The sequence below is a fragment of the Vipera berus genome (genome assembly GCF_964194415.1).
Source record: "Vipera berus genome assembly, chromosome: 6".
NCBI classification, from domain to species: Eukaryota; Metazoa; Chordata; class Lepidosauria; order Squamata; family Viperidae; genus Vipera; species Vipera berus.
In genome coordinates, this window is record NC_138208.1 from 54,399,933 (window position 1) to 54,414,565 (window position 14,633).

The window sequence follows — 14,633 nt, forward strand, 5'->3', positions numbered from 1 at the left end:
CCCATTACACACATCCCCTACCTGTGTTTTCCAGTGTCAACTCAAAACTGTGGTTTTGTGATGGGACCTATCTAAAGCACTTCAATAGAGATGGGTTCAATAGGTCCCATCACAAAACTGTGGTTTTGTGATGGGACCTATCTAAAGCACTTCAATAGAGATGGTATCCAGTGGTCCATTCTAGTATGGTAGCAGTCCATGTTCAATAAGATGCCATTCCTTGCACACCCCCACCCTCCCACTGGTAGTTGCTTCCCTCGAAGGCATTTCATCCTGGATTCCTAGGCTTCTGTGTTCTCTGTGGTGGATAGTCACTCTTTTCAAAATAATCTTGACATTAAAGTTAACTATCCATTAAGTCAATGACTCATCTTAACTCCAGAAGCTTATGTTTCATTCAAGCTGCACAGTTCTGCAAAGCTATCCTTCCGTAAAAAACAAAAACAAAAAGTTTTAAGTTGCGATGGAGAGACATAGCTATTTGGTTTCTATAAAGCTGAACTCAGTGCTTTCTTGCTAAAGAGTTTCCATGGTACTACAGAGGAAACAGGAGTAAAAAAAATCCCGTTTCTTGTTGCTCTGATTATTATAATATAAGAACATAATGTGGGGGGGGGAAGAGGGCAAATAGCCTCTATTCGGGTCAAAGAAGCTAATGTGGGGAAAGAGGTGCAAACATTTGGGAAAATAAGAAGAATCATAGAAACTAGTAAGAAATGAACAATCTATGAAAGGAAAGAAAAACATTGGCAGATTGGTCCACACTGGTCCTGGCTGGCAAGGGTTGTTTTCCATGCATGGATAAAAAAGTGAGAAGCAGGGGAATGACCAAGCAGATTTGCAATGGTCCTAGTCCAGGTGAACATGAGCCCAGTTCCATTGCCAACGTGCTGTAAACCAGGATAGAATTTCTGACACTGGCTTAAGAAAAAAATATGTAGTTGTTGTTGTTGTTAGTTGCGAAGTCGTGTCCGACCCATCGCGACCCTATGGACAACGTTCCTCCAGGCTTTCCTGTCCTCTACCATCTTCTGGAGTCCATTTAGGCTCACGCCTACTGCTTCAGTGACTCCATCCAGCCACCTCATTCTCTGTCGTCCCCTTCTTCTCTTGCCCTCAGGAAAGTATAATTTAGCATAGTGGATTGAGGAAGGTTAGTGTAATGCTATTTTAGGAACAGAGAAACTCAATTACCAATCAGATACATATAAATCATCAATAATGTGATTTGCTTATTTTTGGACTATGCAAGTGATATGTAAGTCCATTCTGTATAGCTCAAAATTAAACCATAAGTTGTTGTTCAACAATTTATGATTCCAAAAACTCTTGGTTCAGTATTATGCACAAACAAGGCTATTCATAAAATAGAGGCTACTTTTTACGACACTTCCTGATTTCTTCAACACTACACTGCTTTTGTTTTTCACTTCTTCATTTACCAGCTTCCTTACTACATGAGAACTGAAACCCAGTTATACAAATACATTTGTGAAGAAAAGACTACTTGCATTTACTTAAATGGAGAACTATACTTACTGGAAATAGCTTCCTCAAATGTAAGAGGAAGGTGTTCTAGTAATGAATCTTTCCAAAGGGAAATCTTCCTCCAATCAAACTCATTTCCTGATAACATTATGGACATATTCAGATAACTTCCTTGGCACAGTATTGGAATGGTTTGTCATTAGCTGAATAGTGTTTGAACTAATGGAATGACATTTCCACTTTCTAAGTCTCTGATCCAATACTTTGTATTCAAGGCTTGGTTCCCATGGCATTTCTTATAAAGATGTGTGGTAGATAACCACCATCATGACTTACTATATGTAATAATCAAAAGGACTGAAGATAGTTTCTTTGTATCAATACTTGGTATTTCAAAGAAAATGTTTTAATAAAACAGCATAAAACAAAGAACACAAGGAAAACATATGGCTCAATTTTATACACGCCTACTTCAAATTAAGCTGTTTGGAAGGTTTTATCCTTTAACTAAATTATGAAATAATTGTCATTTCAACTTGGCAGCAATGCAGTATGCAAGATTTCCAAGCAATTATGAGCACATTGTGTTATGTTATTACAGGGGGTTTGGGGGAAATTGAAGGGAATTGAGATGCATTCTCTAATATGCAAACATATATTACAGATCCTTGAAATGTAGTGCTATTCTTAGAATTTTTTGGTTATTTGGGGCAGTCAGAGCACAGTTTGTAATTTACTAATAGTTCCCCATATGATCTGAAATAGATTTGACAGGGATAACATATTCCCAGTCCTTTAATAATGGCAAAAATGATCCCACTGTCTTAAATTATAATACTGCCTTATGACAGGAATACATTTATTTCAGTTCTAATAGCCATAACTAATTCTTGACTTTAAAATTCTTTTGGTCAAAATCTCTCTGTTTCCCCTTATTAATAAATAGGTTTATTTATAACAATTATAATTTCATAACTATAATAATTCTGAAATTCTACTTTAAAAACAAAGTAGTCTTTCAGTGAAATCTGGGCTCTGTTTTAGAACTATAATGGATTAGCTTCCTCAAAAGAAGAACTAGTAGCAATAGTAAGATTCAAGGATTTGGAAAATAAATTCTTATCCAAAAATTGCTTTCTTTGTTTTTCAAAGATTTTTATGGATACATTAAAGTACCTGCAGAGCAAAGAATTCCTACCAGATGTGGATCCTGGGCTACTGTTTGCAAATCTTGAAGAATTAAATCAGGTGACAACAAGGAATTTTAGTGATAACAAAAATGTGGACATACCAGAAATATTCATGCCACCAAATTAATGTGCTTATAATAATTAAAATAAAATAGTACTAGTATCAAAACCCAAATACTGCTTAGTTGTTTTAAATGTAAATCTCTGGAAAACTGAAATAGAAAATACAAGATATTAAGTTTTCCAAAGCATCTATCCCAAAAATGTGATTTAATTATAAAGTATGATATATAATCCTACATTGAACAGAATTTAGACTCCTGGTCTGAGTGGTTAAAAACTGTGTGCTCACCAAATCTGACATACTGTTTTAATAATCATCCAAAACTCATTTTAGTGTCTGTTAATATTTCATAGATGTGTCCTTATTTTAAGCTGGAGCAAGAAAAAAGATCCTGTGATCTTAACACCAGCATTGTAAAAGAATGTCTTTGGGTCCCTGTCTTTGAATGATACATAAGGTCCAGAAATATATTTTAATTTAATTTCAAAGGAACGTTCATGGACTGTGCTACACAAGTTTAATCTCCCCCAACCTGGGCCCATCTAGAATTGCTCATCCTCAGCAATAAGATTTAAGAAAATGTTCCTTGAAAACAATGAAAAGTTTTTGCCAAGCCTAATTTGACTGCCTGAGGAATGATCTGGAGAAACGATTGCAGTCACTTGCACCAAAAAAACAGGACAAATTTTGTTACAGTGAAACAACTAGGCTTGAAAATTGAGCTTTGACGTGGAATAGAAGCACAACAAGTAACGCTTAGGAAGAGTAACAGGAAAAATAGCCTTTTGTCTATGTGGTTGTGGTGCCTTCCTGCCAATTACACAGTGACATTCTAAACCATTTTCAAGCCCCAATTGCAGCAGATGGTGTGGTCTTTCCCTGCTGCACAAAGAGACCCCTCTTCAGTTTTTAATCCAATCCACTTCTAGCCTACAGGAATCAGTAGCTTCAATGGAAAGGAATGTGGTTCATTTTATTTATTTATTAAATTTATATGCTGCCCCCTCACTGATAAACCTTAGGTAAAAGGTAAAGGTTCCCCCGCACATGCGTGCTAGTCTTTTCCGACTCTAGGGGATGGTGCTCATCTCCATTTCAAAGCCAAAGACCAGCGCTTGTCCGAAGACGTCTCCGTGTTCATGTGGCCGGCATGACTAGACACCAAAGGTGCACGGAATGCTGTTACCTTCCCACTGTAGTGGTCCCTATTTTTCTACTTGCATTTTTTACGTGCTTTTGAACTGCTAGGTTGGCAGAAGCTGGGACGAGTAACAGGCGCTCACTCTGTTACGCAGCACTCGGGATTCAACCCGCCAAACTGCCAACCTTCTGATCAACAAACTCAGCGTCCTAACCCACTGAGCCACCGCGTCCCTGATAAACCTTACAAATCCTCATATTTTGTATATCTTAAAGTCCAGTATTTAACCCAAAATTATTTTAAAATAATAAATTTATTCTTTGCTTAGGTGACTCTAAGTTTTGTAACCAGTTTATTTAGCACCATTGAAGATCATCTTCTCAGGCAAACCCCCTCCCTTGATTTCATCAGTGTACTCACAAAGGTAATAAGTTACTGAACACATTCAGTTATGAACTTGGTAAGAAATGTTGGAAAGCAGAAGTTTTAATTCTAAAGAAACCCACAATTCTGTTAGTCTCAAATCACCACGATGCCACATAAATGGTATTATAGCCACAAGCGTTCAAAGTGGCATCCTTTCCTCTAGTTATGATAATTTGTTTTTCCCAGTCTGTTGACTTCTGAGTATCTAGCATATTTTGGTGCTCATAATTCTGCAGGCTCCAAGTCTTTGGTTATTGTGGCTATGATGAGGGAAATGGAAATCTGGCATTTGGATAGATCTGTTTGGACAACTATATACAAGACCACCACAGCAGTGAAATCTTGCTTTAACAGATTAACTGGGAGAAATGTCTCTGTTATTGAGAACAGTCCATTGAATGGGAGAGTAGAGCATGGCAGTTTTATATGATTTGTGTGATTAAGTTATGATGTACATCATGCAAATCATGCCAGTTGAGTAAATCTCTGATTATCCAAAATATACAAATCACAGCAGAAATTTGGTCTTTCATACGCAATCTCCCTTGCATTAAGGTCTGATAAAAAGAGATTTTGATAATAATTTCCTTTTGTAAGCCAAAGAGAATCAATATTTTCCATGATCCCATGCCTATTTCCTAGAAATACAATAAATTTCACTAAAATCAATGGAACCTCCTAAACCAGACATGTCAAACACAAGGCCCGGGGGCCGGATCCGGCCCGCGAAGTGGTTTCATGTGGCCCGTGAAGCCATCCTGGAAACAGTGAGGGAACGGCCCCCACTGCCTTGGCCCTGGCCCAGAGACTCTCCTTCTGCCAGAGACCCTCAGATCTGCCCCACTCCTGCCCAGGCCCCCATAGGCAACCTTGATGCGAACGATGTAGAACTGGCCACGCCCACCCAGTAAGCCATATGCACTCTAGCCATGCCCACCCAGTAGGCCACGCCCACCCTGGCCATACCCACCCGGCCCCTTGAGGGCAACCGCAATGCTGATGCGGCCCTCAATGAAATTGAGTTTGACACCCCAGTCCTAAACTAATGCACATACTATTTTAAGCCTTGCAATAAGGCTGGATTATGCCCACTGTACCTTTGTTTTTGTAACAATCATGATCAAAGAATTAGTATTAATGCATACAAAGTTCAGCATCATGGCTAGGCAAAAATTTCAAGGTATTTTTGCTTGAAAAAAAAGCACAGTATGCTTTGCATTCTAACAGTAAGTGCCTAGTATTTTGTTTATCTTGCAGCATTTCCAAGGTAACCTGTGCCAGAGCCACCAGATATACTGTCTGACATATTCTTCTGCTATTTTTTACTTGGAAAAGCTGAAAAAAAGAGAAGACTTTGGGACCTATTTGAAAGTAAAGCTATTAATCTTGTCTTTGATCTCTTTTGCACTATTTAAACTGATTTCATCATGTCCAGAGCAAATCACTAAGGGAAAGAGAGGAGAGAGGAGAGAGGGAAAGGGAAAGGGAGAGATTCAGTCTGCTTTTAAGTGAATAGTGGTGTTTGTTGTGATTCAGTGTCAGCCTGTGGGTTCGGCAGTTGGGTCGGACGATTCAGAGGAGGAGGAGGAGGAGGAGGAGTTTGGAGAGCCTGCAGAGGACAGTTCTGAGGCATCGCAGAGCTCTCAGCCAGGCCCCTCCCATCTGGTTACTACTCAGACCCAGCTGTGTGAGCTTGACAGCTTGGATGAAGATGACCCAGAGCTGGCCTTGTTCAAGGACGCCCAAAGCAGAAGGCAGTCAAGTAGGAGTAAACAGAGGAAGGCAATGGGGCACCTCGGAAGGAGGCAAAGAGAAGCCACGCCCTGAAACTGTTTAAAAGGGGAATGTGTGGGAGGGCTGGTTGCTGAAGGCAACCGTTTGAGCAGCTTCTGTTTTAGTGGTTCGTATTTTGTTTTGCTCAGTTTGCTCTGTTTTGGATCTGTTTTCTGTAAATAAATTTGGCGGGCTTACTGCCAGCCTTTTGCCTTTTGTAAAGGGGTTGTCCCTGACTTTTATGCAGGGCCAGTAGTAGGCTGGAACAGAACAGTGTTGAAAGAAAAATCTTCATCAGGGTCCAGTCCAAGCCAGGAATAAACAAAATGGAGACTGCTTTAGAAAGAAGGTTCTTGTTTATTAAGTTGCCAGAAACTTCAATGACAGCAGCATGTATCTGGGGTGGCTGGCCAAATGGAGCTGGGAGTGGTAGGGGTTTTTTAATAACAAATTTTATTGGTTTTCCAGTTTTACATTTAAGAATTTGGAAAGCAGCGTGGTGATTGGGTAGTTCAATAACAAAATCTTTAGTACATATTTCAGGTTACATCATCAAAAATTCCTTCTCTATTTCCCTTAACATTTTTGGTGTTTACTGCATTATAATGTGCCTCTAAAAGATTCATTTTGAGGACTTCCAAACTGAAGATGCTTCTGCTAAAAGCATATCCAGTGACCAGAGTGGAATGAAGAGCCAACCAGTAACCTGGCTCGGCAGACAAGGGGAGGACTTGCCATTGCATACAAGTGCTTCAGACAGTTGCTCCTCACAAGGAGACTGAAAATTCAAGGTCTCTGATAGTTTGAACTCTGGAACAGGGGTCCCCAACCCCCGGCCTGTGGACCAGTACCGGGCCACGGCATGCCAGCAATCAGTCTGCACAAACAAACAAAGTCCCATCCATGGGATGCAGGCAGCACACAAAACCACGCACTCTCCAGTCCATGCCCAAAAGGTTGGGGACCTCTGTTGTGGAAGACAAGGGAATCCATCTTGTTCAGAGCACAGTCTGCACCTTTATGGATACAGGGTTCACATAATTCCTTTTCTAATCATTTTTGAAAATTGCTTATTAATTGCTTTTCTGCTATTAGGAACCTTTACATTAACAAGTTTTCCAGCACTAGGTGAGTCTCCTTCAATCATAGGCAAAATAAGTTTTAAATACAAGTTTAAGGACTTTAAAAGGTAGTTAGAAAAATGAAAAGAAATCAAGTTCAAGAACTTTAGTTGAAGGGATTATAGTTTACTATTGTTAAAATATAAATAAAATATAAAATCCGTTTATTTGATCAAGGATAAAATAGATATGTTATCTTTAGTAGCCCTTACTAGACTTCTGCTGCATAGGACAGAATGATGATGCTTTAAATACTTGTTTATAGATAAAGAGATAATACATGGGAAGAAAAGATCATTTGTTGTGTTTTAAGATAAGATAATAAATTACTCAACTAATTTATTTTTGTTCAGTCAAGAGGGAAGTCATTTTTTAATATATTTTCTTTACTATATACTTATTTTTTCTATTCTTATTTCTATTTTCTTTTTGTGCATTTCATATTATTTCTTTTTATTCTTTTATTGCTTTAGTTTGTATTAGTTTTTCTTTTTAAGTGTAATATTTAAAAGTAATAGTATAAAAATACTATTAAAAGATTTGCTTATAAATAGAATAATTTGCAAATGTGTAAGTTATTCAATAAATAATGTCATATTCAATTTAAGAAATAAATGGTTTATAGTATGGCCAATATTTATTCTGTTAAAAAAATCCAATTGAAATTATATTTCCTAACATGTCTTTTCCATCAAATTTAACAGTGGTGTGAGCAGAATAAAGAATGTAAGCGACTCCGACTAGCTGAAATGTTAGTTGCACCTTTACACAAGTTGACCCGTTATCCCCTCCTGTTAAACAACATTTGGAAAAATATAGAGACAGAAGAGAAAGTTATCATTAATTCACTTAAGAAAAAGGTGGAAACATCAATACGTGAGTAAAGAAATGCTTTGGGATTTGTTCTATGCTGAATTTCTCAAAGAAATGTGCAAAAAATTGTTCTGTGATTCTAACTAAGAAAAAAATGGCAAAGCAAGGTTGATGTTACTTCATTACTGCATTGTCACATTTCAAAGGCTATAATATCTTTCAGTTTTGGACTACAGTATCTTCGTAGTTTTTTTTTCTCTACACAAGCCTTAGATTATTTCTGAAGGCCTAGGGAATTTGCAGGCTGAGATGTGGCCAGGCCTTCTCCGTATTCATCCCACAAGACTGAAATATCCCCTGGCCTTCACCCTTATTTTACTCTTTTTGTTTAGAAAGCTTTTTTGTTCCTTCTGTCTCTTTTCATGTGTAAGGATCTGCCCCAGCTAGTCCCTCAGGAAAGCAAGACTCTTGAATCCATTGAGTTGAATCAAAAGAACTTTTAGTGAGAGAAGGTAGTTGCAGTAAAGTCAGGCAGAATCTGAAGGTCCCGCCCAAAGCACAAAGCAATTCTTTTGTTTTCCCCAATCCCAACCCACCCCCTGACCAGTCCACCCACAGACAATATGATGCCAAGAAGAAGTTTTGAAAATGCTGAGGGGCTAGGCAGATAATAGGTCACTCTCATGGCGCAATGGCCTTGGAAGCAGACTGAAACCAGCTGGGAGTCTGCCCCGTCTCTGAGAACAATCCCCCTCCCTATTTCCCAAGCATGCAGCAAAAGCAGAAGCATCCCATAAATGCCAACCTCCCTCCCCCTCCAACAGAATGGTAGTTTTTAAATCAGTTTTGTTTCTATTCTTTAGTTCCAATTCTCTAACAGTTATTTTGTCGTTATATATGGATATTTTTTATTTTGTGCTATAGTTCTTATATTTTTTTTATATTTGCTTTTCTTATTAGATGTTGGTTTTGAAATACTTCTGTCATTTACTATAAGCTGCCTGGGGAATCTTTTTGTTCTGAAAATTAATGTACATATTATTTATACTACTATCAGTAGTAGTATTATACAGACTTACTGAAAAAAATCAACTTATTCAAACCAAAATAAGCACAAGAAACTAAAAATCTAGACAATTCATTTTTGCTATATATACAAAACTGTTTTTCTAAATTATCATGATAACCATAAATGTTTATAGAGATGTTATTATCAGTCATCAATTTTTGACTTTCTGTGACATAATTTTAGGAGATTTGGAAGGTAAAGTGAAATGGCTGGATAATTTTCAGAATTTTAAACAGCTTCAGGAAATTATAATTTGGCCTTCACTTTGGGATCAAGACAAAAGACATTTTGTTCCTGAGGTATGCAATTTCTTGATTAGCATAGAAAATGTTATAGTATAGTCTTTAAACTTTCTCACCTAAGTATTGTCATACAAATTGAGTAAAAGATTCTAACCATTATCACATAATGTGGAACATTCTACCTTCATGGAAGGTAGATCACAATATTCAGTCAAAATGTTGAATATAAAAGATCACTATCTGTTTATTATTTGTTTCAAATGATGTTTCACAGTATGAAGTACAGTATAAAGGTTGAAGGGTCTCCAGGCATGTATGGCCTTGGAGACTCTAAAACAAAAATTTTGTATTTTCACCCCTTCAGTCCCTCCCCCATCCTCCAGTTGCTCTTTTATAGCATTTTTTAATGTTTGAATATGGTATACAATAGTTATGCTCAGCATTTTTATTTCGTTGGCCAGCCTCCAAGAGAAGAAAGCATGACCAGAACCATGCTGATTCTTCTTAAAAAAACAACATGGGTGTGTATTGCTAAAGTCAGAAGCCCTGATCTTGTTAATAAAGCAGGGCTAAAGATTAGTGCTTAATAACTTTGTATTGTGAAGTTTGTATATGAGATTTGATTCTTCTACCCTTTAACAGTATCATGGTGTATCAGTTTGTTTTCTACTGACATCTACTTGTTATTTATTTTCTTTACACTTTCAATAAAAATTCACTTCTTATCTATTGTGGCCTTTTCTGCCTTCCTTTATCCCCATCTTCAAGTCTCTGAAGTACATGCTAAGAGATAATCCACATGAAAATATCTTGTCACCTACAACGAGATCACTTGTTCTTGAAGGGCGATTGATACTTGCAGGTAAATACAATATTTCATATTTGGCAGCCATATTAGACAGTACACAGAATGAAACACCTTCCACACCTCATGAAAGAACAAAAACAAAGACTTAACAAAATGAGGCAGAGAATACATGTTATCCAGGCAGAATTTCTAGCTCATTTTTGTGTCCAATTCTGGATATTTACTATTTAATAAGTAAAAGTACACGGCCATAGATTGAAATAAGAGCATTAAAGCATTCCATAAATGCCATAAATGTTAAGTATTCAGGAATTTCATAAAATCAACACAGCATCCTTCTCCATGGTTTGCAAAGTCAAAGTCTACTACTTAGACTTTCCCTTGCTTGCATACCGGTATTCCCAGGATTGGTTCGGCAGTCTACTAAACTAAAGTATTAATTCTTGAGGAATTTTTTTGTTCAGCCTGTTATGGGTGCAATACCTTTCTCTTAGCCAGTTCTCTCATAATGGGACTGGGTTTTTTTTCCTGATGATGAGTTCCAGTTACTGTGGAAATCCAGACCATAGTGTGTCCTAAAGTTATTTCTGCTGCTACCATTTACTTAATTCAGCCTTATAAATACAACTGCAAGTATTTTTATATGAAGAGCTATCTTTACATTGAAGTCAATACAGTACCACTATGGCTGATATGAATGTTTAATAACTCAAATATATATTTAATCTCTTTATACTTTTAAAGTTGTAGGATATTAATAGGAAGGAGTTGTTTTCTTCCAATTTCCTCATGCATAGAAGGATATATAAAATCAAAGATCTATTGGTTAGAAAAGGTAACATACTTTTCAACTTCCAAATTTTTCTGTTAGATCTGCCAAAATCAAGACGTAGTGAGGAGCTCAGAAAATAGTTTTGTTTTTAATATACCTGTATCATGGTTCACCTTTTATTTGCTCTGCAGAATCTATGAGATTTACTGACGTCTATCTGTTCCTGTTTGATGATTTGCTATTGATTACAAAACCTAACCGATATAAAAAGGTAACAAAATAAAAGAAGGAAAGAAAGAGAAAAATTACAATCAGCTGCTGTTGTATTTATATACATTTTGACTTGTTGGGAACAGGAAGAGTTGTGGATAACTGGCATAGCAACTATTTAATTATCAAAGAATTAAGAATAGGGCTATGGAATGAAACTATGTCCTTTTGCAGAAAGCTACCAGACTTATTTTCAGAACTGTTTCATTCACCACTTAAAATCAACTTCACACTGCTGTTTTCAAACAATTTTGTCTTTTCTTTTCCTTTCTCCCTCTTCTCTTTGAACGTGCCCAAACTTGGAATTGTTTCCCTTTGTTTTGCTTCCTGAAGCAGTTTCTGATAGAGAGCACACGTTGCTAACATTTACAAAGACATACCTTACTAAACAAGTCCACTATTTGCTTACATGGAAGAATCACTTTCGGAAATGGCCCCCAACTTCTTTTGTTCACCTTCAGTGCCATCCTGATCAACAACTTTTGAATCAGAGATAAGATAATCTTTATTGACATTTTTTACTGTGGGCACAACGGCACACATCAAAAATGAAATTTAGTTGCAGCAGCAACCAATCTTAAGGAGATGGGAAAATATCATAGATCAAAGAGATGGCAGATGGAAATAAGGAATTTGCAACAGTCTAAACATGTCTTGTATAAAGAAATCCCTAGAAATGGGAGGAAAATAGGCCTACTGAAATGCAAACACTAAGCTTAACTGGGCTTACTAAACATACAGGGAGGGAGGAAGCTTATCCTTGAAAATCAACTTTAAAGAAACAAAAAACACTCTTGTAAAACATACACTAAAGCCATTGGTTTGTGCTTTGGGTTGAGTTAGTCTCCCAGAAGAGAAGGGCTTTAAGGATGGCCATGATACGAGCCAAGTCTTTGGAGGATCTGTAGTATCTGCTATGTCAACCATATTTGTTTTTAGGATTTGGTGCCATACTTTCAGTATCTTCTATTTCATTGTGCATAATAGTTATTACAGCTTGGCTGAAGGATATTGGATGGGAACTCCCCTTGGGTCTCTTCACAATAGGTAGTAAATACACTTAATATTAATAACCAGAGAATATTTCTGGCTTATATCAAAAGCTGTGCAAAGAGTGACTAGCTTCACAACCATTAAGATGGGGCTAGCTGTCATCGTGATTTGTTGAACAAGGTATACTGGCCTGGTTCAAACATAATGCTATGATTTCCTGAGCATGTTGGTTCACATATCTCATTAAGCCAAAAATAAAGAAAACCACATTATGGTTTAGCATCTTGTGCAAAGCCAGCCATTCGTTGTAGAGCTTTTGATAGAAGCAGGAAATGGCCCTACTTATTCAAATTAGTAGCTTGATTTAAACATCAGCTTCACATTGCTGTTTTCAAACAATTTTGTCTTTTTTCTTTCCTCCCTCTTCCCTTTGAACATGCCCAAACTTGTGTCAGTATATGATTCTGAGCTAGTTTCCTGTCTCCTTCCAAATTAGTTGGTTTTCATTTTCCACCATTCCATCTGTCTTCCATTAATTGATCTTTATAGGTTAATTAAACTATAACATAAAGTAGAGGATTTAAGACGAGCTGCTAGCTTTTCCTACATTCTCTATTTCAGTGGCAACTATGGGCAGGGATATCAAAATTGGCAAGGACATCACTATAAAGGCCCTAGCCCTTTTGAAGTATATGCACCATAGGTACCAGATCTTGTGTCACAACACTGTATCTGCCAACTTGCCATTTTTGACACTAGCCCTACTCCCACCCCCACACTACTGTTCATTCCTATTTATTTATTTATCCCAGAGGATCCTTTTTCCTATGTCCTGCAACCATGGATTGCAAATATGTTTTTCATTTCATTTCAGAAATTTGACCTGAGTTTAACACCTGCTTGTTCTTTCTTCAGTCTGGAGTTACAGTCTTTGCTTGAAGAAGGTGGTAACTGCGTAGTACTTGACCAGCCTATTCCATTAGATAGAATGATGGTAAAAAATATTGATTCATTCCATATAACAGGTATGCTAAATTCTTTATAATTGCTTTGCCAGAGATTTTAAAAATTGTACATGTCATATATACAATCATTTCTTGAAGGCCTGGTCATCTACGTCAGCCTACTTTAAAATATTTAGAAAACTTAAATAACGAACAGGGGTGTGAAGTTTTTCCAAAAATGCCTACTTTCATTACAAAGCCTCTAAACGGTCATTGTATATATTCAACAACTTGTAAGTAATGAATAGAATACATACAATACTGAACTATATAGATGGCATGTACTGTATTATGGATTTGCTTTTTAAAGTGTCCTGGGGAAGAAGCCAAACTGATGAGACAAACCCACAATTTAGCACTGATGTTGGTATTCACTGTTAAATCTAAACAATCTATTCTTATTGTATTCTTTTCGTGTGAAAATAAACTTCTTGCAAAATAAATCTGTTACCCACTTTCAAATAAATCCAGCATACTTGAGTTCTCCATTTTCTATGTCCCCAACATATATTAGTATGAAGCTATAATTCACAACTGATACCACTATATATAGTGCATCTGATTATGATATGATTATCATTTCTCCTCAATATTTGATTAATCAAATAGTATTATGGGGATTACAGTGATACTTACTGTATATCACAAGAAATCATATACAGTAGTGACCAAAATTGTGGAAACCTTTTGGGGAAAGAGCTCAGGCTGGTTTACCTTAATGCCAGATCCGTTGTTAATAAGGCTCCCCTCGTTCGTGACTTGATCGAGGAGGAACGCGCAGATCTGGCATGCATTACGGAAACCTGGTTGGGCTCGGAGGGAGAGGTCCCTCTGATCGAGTTATGCCCCCCAGGTTTCCATGTGCTACACCGGCCACGGGCTCAGGTTAGCGGTGGTTATTAGGGAGACTTTATGTCTGCGGGAGACCACCATTGTCCAGATTGGCGGGAGTGAGTCCCTCCTCCTGAGATGTGGTCTTCGGGTTCAGATGGGCTTGTTGCTCACATACCTGGTGCCCAGCTGTGTGGCAACAGCTCTGCCTGAGCTGCTCGACACCCTCTCAGGGTTGGCGGTGGAGTTCCCCAGGCTTATAGTGCTGGGTGACTTCAACTTGCCTTCCCTGGGAGGGTCGTCGGAGTTAGCCCAGGAGTTCATGGCTTCCATGATGGCCATGGACCTGACCCAGGTAATTCAAGGCCTGACTTATGTGGGGGGTCACACTCTTGACCTGGTGTTCCTGTCTGGACAGTGGTTGGATGATTTGGGAGGGGGTTAACCGGTCGTTGTTCCCCTGTCATGGTCCGACCATCATCTCCTGCGGCTGGTCTTCCGTTATGCCACCCCCCGCCGCTGGGCTGCGGAACTGACCAGATGGTTCCGCCCCAGGCGCCTAATGGACCCTGAACAGTTCCAGATGGCGCTTCGGTCTATACCCATCGCCCTCACTCACAGCCCAGTT

General features: G+C 38.0%; 1 protein-coding gene across 1 annotated transcript in view; it reads left to right on the forward strand.

The window, feature by feature from the left end:
* The window catches only part of PLEKHG7 (pleckstrin homology and RhoGEF domain containing G7), a gene marked incomplete at its 5' end in the record, with an annotated part of 37,838 nt that overhangs the window by 14,575 nt on the left and 8,630 nt on the right, over positions 1-14,633 (forward strand). The window contains 8 exons of the mRNA XM_081330409.1: positions 2,641-2,736; positions 4,212-4,307; positions 5,567-5,680; positions 7,908-8,079; positions 9,269-9,384; positions 10,096-10,189; positions 11,099-11,178; positions 13,045-13,195. Coding sequence (XP_081186535.1) covers positions 2,641-2,736; positions 4,212-4,307; positions 5,567-5,680; positions 7,908-8,079; positions 9,269-9,384; positions 10,096-10,189; positions 11,099-11,178; positions 13,045-13,195 — 919 coding nt within the window. The remainder of the gene's footprint in view (positions 1-2,640; positions 2,737-4,211; positions 4,308-5,566; positions 5,681-7,907; positions 8,080-9,268; positions 9,385-10,095; positions 10,190-11,098; positions 11,179-13,044; positions 13,196-14,633) is intronic.